Consider the following 5,982-nt stretch of genomic DNA (forward strand, 5'->3'; position numbering starts at 1 on the left):
GTAAAGATGTTAGCAATTCAAATCCCATTCACACATGCATTCATGTTCAATGTGTATATATATATATATATATATATATATATATATATATATGGTTTTAAGGCAACAAAATATAAAATTTAAACCATTCCAAAAGAAATTTACAGTATGTAAAGATGTTAGCAATTCAAATCCCATTCACGCATTGTTTCCAAATACAACATGTAACCTCTGACAAAAACAGAATTTGGCTAAAGTCAAAATCAAAATTGAATACCAGTCATTATAGAACGACCTTATAGAATGTTTGAGAATGAGTTAATTTTACCCAAAATGTAATTTAAATTATATTTTTGTTATGATGTATTATAGCAGTTGCCTTAGTTCTATACCATTGGTATAACAGAAATACCACAAATGGATGGCTTTTATAAGTAGGAATTTATTTTCTTACAATTTAGGGATTTAGAATTCCAAATTCAGAGTTGGGCTTCAACTCTGACTCTTTTTCTAGGCCCAATGTAGCTAGAGGTGTCTCCTAACTCAAGTAGCTGCTGGCTGCTGAGGGTGACAAAACCAAGATTGGCAGGTAAAAGGGCACAGTCACAAGATCTGCTGGCAACACAGCAGGCACTCAGGTCAAGTCCAGGAACAATCTTGAGATTGAGGCCACTGATATGAAGACTTGGCCAAAGGCAGGATCCAGATGTGCCAAAATGCTACAGACTTTCCTCATACCTTCCTCATATATACTAGAAACAGAACATAATCCAGACAATTAATTGATTCCACCATGGAGATGATTTCAATCTCATTATGGAGAATAACTACATTCAGTTTCCCAGCCATTCAAAACCATGGTCCAGACAAGTTGACACACAATATTAATTACCACAGTGGTAAATTCTGAAATAGTTAATTTCACAGAATAGGAACCAAATGCCTCAGTGCTATCTGAATGAAGAAGTTTCTATAGTCATGATTGTACATATTTGTGATACAAATCTATGCTCATTTTTAACTAAGGTTAGAGAGAAAGCAATGAATAACAAGGGTATACTTCCCAAACTTTTATTCTTTCTTCATATTCTTTACACTACTTCAACAAATCTTCATTGAACAAGAGTCACCTTTTTATTGTACATAGCTCCAAAGATTTTTCTCCTTGTACAATGCTGATGTGGAAAAGTAGATATTTTCTATAAAATTTTGCTTCATGTAATTAAATATTCCCAAAGAGGACATTTGTAAATAAATATCTATATATAAATAAATAACAATAATATAATGCATAATGTAATATTGTGCATGTTATTCACCAAATATTTATGGAAAGATCAAAAGTATGATACATACAATAGACAAATATTTTGCTTTGACCATTACTGAATAGTTAATTGCCTTATTGGCTATTTAAATAATTTTCTATTCAATAGATTTGTATTAAGTTCTTAGAAAATGCTTTATACATTTATATGAGAACTATCACAATTACAATTATTTATTGATGGCTTTTCTCCTGCAGTAAAAGTATGCTTCTATTTCAATTATTATATCAGTATCTCCTGATTATATGTTTATATCATTAAAGTTGCAGCAAGACTTGTTACCTATGATATATTAAATAATAATTATTCAGATATTAATTTCAAATCCTAATGGAATGCCCTATATACATAATTGAAGTTGTTATAGTAATTACACAAGAATGCAAGCTATGTGAATCCAAGATCATTGATTTCACAAAGTTCATGGTCATCAATGACATTGAAACAGAAAGCCATTATCCATCACATCCTTAAGGATGAAGCTAAAGCCATTTAGAAATGTTTGGTTGAATTCTGATGCTTAAATCAAACTTCATTACATCTCTGGTTAAAAAGATACCAACATGGGAATCAGTCCTGAAAAGAAAATGAAATGTGCTTTCTACAGCTGTTGTAGCAAAATATGAAAAATCGGTCAGATTATAAGATTAGAAATGTTAATTAAGACTCACAGATACTAAAGCTGAGGTGAAAGTCTCACCCATGTTGATTCCTTCTAAAGCTTTTAGAAAGAATCTGTTCCATATTTCTTTCCCAGCTTCTGGTAACTCCAGGCATTTCTTGACTTGCAGTTGCAGCATCACCTGGCAATCTTCAAATACTTTCTGTCTCTTTCTGTCTTTCTTTCTTCTTTAAATAAAGGTATTCATATATAATTAAGACTCAACTCATGTTAATATAACTGATAACAACTGGAAAAAGTGCTATTTCTAAATAGGGTGGCACAGGTACAAGTGTGAGGATTTCACCATATCATTTTTAGGGTGCTATTCCAATCCATAGCAAAGACCTGCATTAACTTCAAGGTAATATACAACATTCAAGGCATCTAAGTATTAAAGAGAGGAAACTTTGGATATATCAAAACAACATACCATATTCAATCACCATTAAAACATAATTTCAAAGCAGATGAGTATATATGTTGTTGTTGTTAAGTGCCGTAGAGTCGTTTCTGACTCATAGCGACCCCATGCACAGCAGAACGAAACACTGCCCGATCCCGCGCCAGCCCCACAATCCCCTGCTATACTTGAGCCCATCATCTCAGCCACCGTATCAATCCATCAGATTGAGTATATATATATATGTGTAGGTAATTACAAAGCAAAATACAAAGAAAGATGCTGTGAAACTTCAAAATAAGTTAGTGATGGAATCTTTAATTCATTAACCCTATTATTTTTTTGACGATATTGATATTATATACTTAATTTTTCTTCTAAATTGTTGGTATTAACAAACAACAACAACAAAACCCAGTACCATCAAGTTGATTCCAACTCATACCAACACCCATTGGGTTTCCAGGGTTATAATCTTTTCGGAAGTAGATTGCCCCATCTTCCTTCTGTGGAGCAGCTGGTGGGTTTAAATTGGGTTGGTATTCCTATCAATAGTCTCAGCTGTAGCTAACTTTGGTTTGCAACACTTTTTCCTCTTGCACTTATTTGACCAGACTTTGAATGGACAATACAAAAAGAGAATGTAACAAGGCACATACTTACCAAGTCTGTATAAGTTAATTCCCTTGTAATGGTCAGTGAGAGCTATAGAAAGGTATGGCAGTCTGCTTCTATAAATATTTTATAACCTCAGAAACCCTCTTGGTAGTTCAACTGAGTCCTATATGGTTGCTATAGGTCAGGATCAACTTGAAGGCAGGTATGGTTTGGTCATAGAAAATAAAAAATAAGAAAAATATTCATTTATAAAATATTGAGTAAGAATTAGATAGTGAAAAAATTCAAAGCAAGTATTCCTGCAATTAGAATAAATAATTTTAAAAAAACCTTAACTTTCTATATTTTATGCAAACCTGAAATGTTGAAATGATATACACACATGTGTATTGTAAATAAAGTTTTTATACAGTCAAGAAAACTGCATATCTATGGAAAAGTAATTATTCCCATAAGAGGTGTCTCTCCTGTTATTTCTCTAATAAATTTTAGGAATTTATCACTCAGATAGTGGTTTATTGACTAATATGTCAATAGTGTAGAATTAGATAACAGAAAATATATATTGTTGTTGTTGTTGTTATGTGCCGTCGAGTAGAACCCGACTCATAGTGACCCCTCTATGGATTTCTGAGGCAGTATCACTACGGAAGTAGATTACCCCATCTTCCTTCCGAGGAGTGGCTGGGTGGTTTGAACCGCCAGCCTTCTGGTTAGCAGTTAAGTGCCTTAGGCACTATGCTACCAGAGCTCCCAAGAAAGTATATAAGACTAGCAATATAAACTCAGGAAAGGTTTGTTACAGGGACAATTATAGTATTGCAGCAATAAAGCTGCAATGACTAGTGAGGTCAAAGACATCCAGCATTCAGGGTCCTTTCTTAATCACACAGGACTTGTTTCCTCTCAGGATCACAAACCAAATCATCTAGATGAATACCTGTTCTCTGTGAAAGACCCATCTCATTCCAAGAGGAGGCTTTTATAACGGTCTAGTAAAGTAGTCTAAACTACAATGTGAGAGAAGGCTCAATAAACAGAAACCAAGATAGACTAATAGTAACAATGATAGTAACACGTGGGCAGATTTTTATACAGCAACACTCAGATTCAAGCACAGATTCAATAATCATTAATTAGTACATTTTATTTCAGTTTGTCCAAGGATCATCTCCATGGTTCTAGGTAACCTCAGAGATAATCACAGAATTTTCAAGAGACCAGTTTACATCAACTCTGTACTAACATCAATGGTAAGAGGAGGGGCATTTCTATTCTTGAAGAAAAATAAGACTTCCCTTTGTCAAGAGCTTTTTGGTGATCAACTTCTGTAAACCAACCTTCATTGCCTTGTTTCTCAGCCCATATATGATGGGATTAAGGGAAGGGGGCAACACAATGTAGAAAGCAGACAGAATGGTATCTGTGAAGGATGCAGACCCTAAAATAGGTTTTAAATAAGCACCAAAGGCAGTTGAAAGGAACAGTACAAACACTATTAGGTGTGGGATGCAAGTAGAATAAGCTTTTGACTGTCCTTCTGAGGACTGGATCGTCCTGACAATGGAAAAGATGTAAGTGTAGGAGATAATAATGCAAATAAGACAGCAGAAATCTAGCACTAAAGTAATGAGAATGAGCACAATCTCTACAGTTACATGCTTTGAATGAGAAATAGCTAACAACTGAGGAATATCACAGAAGAATTGTCTAATTTCATTGAGTCCACAGTAAGACAAAGAAAAAGTACCTGCTGTGTGTATCACAGATATCATACCACCACTGAGCCAAGACAGAGAGGCCATCTGAAAACACGTGACCCTGTTCATGATGACATCATAGTGCAGGGGATGGCAGATGGCGATATAGCGATCAATGGACATTGCCGTAAGGAGGAAAAGCCCTGTGGCTGCTGAAAAGGCCACAAGAAAGACCTGGGCAACACAACCAAGGAAAGAGATGGAGTTGCTGTGCATCAAGGAATTGACAATAGTTTTGGGCACAACAGCAGAAATTAGACAAAGATCAAAGAAGGAGAGATTCCTTAAGAAGAAGTACATGGGTTTGTGGAGACATGGGTCCAAAGAGGTTATGATGATAATGAGGCCATTTCCCATCAGGGCTGCCAGGTAAATTACCATGAAAATTCCACCTTGAAAGACTTGAAGCTTCCATGGTCCAGCAAAACCCACAAGAAGAAATTCTGGCACTACTGAGATATTGTTCATTCTTCATAGAAAATTCTGCATTAGAAAATAAATAAATAATATATTTATGGCATGATTAGAAAATCAATAATGCTATGTATTCCTACATAATGTTCAACACATATCAGCCTATTGAACTACGAGCTTTAATTCTATTCTCTCTCTGCCAATGAAAACAAATTGTTCTTGTTTGTATGTACTAGATGTAGTCTATTTTATCAAGTTTTTTTTTTTTTCCTGAGTCTAAATGTTATCATGACCTCAGGTATATAAACAGACTGTGTATAATGCTATTTCTCATAATTAAGATGGCTATTGATTTACATGTAATTTTTAAAAAAAGTAAGGAAAAGCCACAGACTCTCATTTTGCCTATGCTACTATTTATTTCTGTTTTACTTCAGAATTTTTGTCTATCAATCCAGATGATTACTTGATTTACAATAAAATTTTATTTTTTTGTGCTTGTTTCTAAACACATTTGATACATTAGTCATTCCTCTCTATATTTGATGTTAAAGTCCTTTCTGCTTATTGTCCTTCTCTCATATCTTCTGAGATATTCAGATTGTTGTTTATAAGTGATTCAATTTCACATTCTCAGAGTTTCTTCCTTTAAGCTTCTGTGCTTCTCTATTCTCTCTGCTTACTACTCATGTGCTTTCACTTTTCTGTCTTGTTTTTCTTAAAGGTATTTTTTTTTTCTGCCCCGTTAGTTTGGCCCCAACCTTCTTGTCTTCCCCCTGAGTAGCACATATTCCTCCTCTTTCTATATTTCCTGTTTTA

At 34.4% G+C, this 5,982-nt stretch overlaps 1 protein-coding gene across 1 annotated transcript; it reads right to left on the bottom strand.

Annotated features, from left to right (window-relative positions):
• Positions 1-4,260: 4,260 nt before the first annotated feature.
• Positions 4,261-5,217, bottom strand: LOC122151775 (olfactory receptor 14A16-like). The gene has a single exon (XM_042783155.1). The coding sequence runs from the start codon at positions 5,215-5,217 to the stop codon at positions 4,261-4,263; it is 957 nt and encodes a 318-aa protein (XP_042639089.1).
• Between the last annotated feature and the right edge of the window lie 765 nt (positions 5,218-5,982).

Source organism: Orycteropus afer, unplaced genomic scaffold, assembly GCF_000298275.1.
Source record: "Orycteropus afer afer isolate SDZICR_OR568_19922 unplaced genomic scaffold, OryAfe1.0 scaffold00695, whole genome shotgun sequence".
Classification (NCBI taxonomy): domain Eukaryota; kingdom Metazoa; phylum Chordata; class Mammalia; order Tubulidentata; family Orycteropodidae; genus Orycteropus; species Orycteropus afer.

Coding starts and splice junctions, on each gene's coding strand:
- LOC122151775 (XM_042783155.1), bottom strand. CDS start 5,217: ATGAACAATATCTCAGTAGTGCCAGAATTTCTTCTTGTGGGTTTTGCT.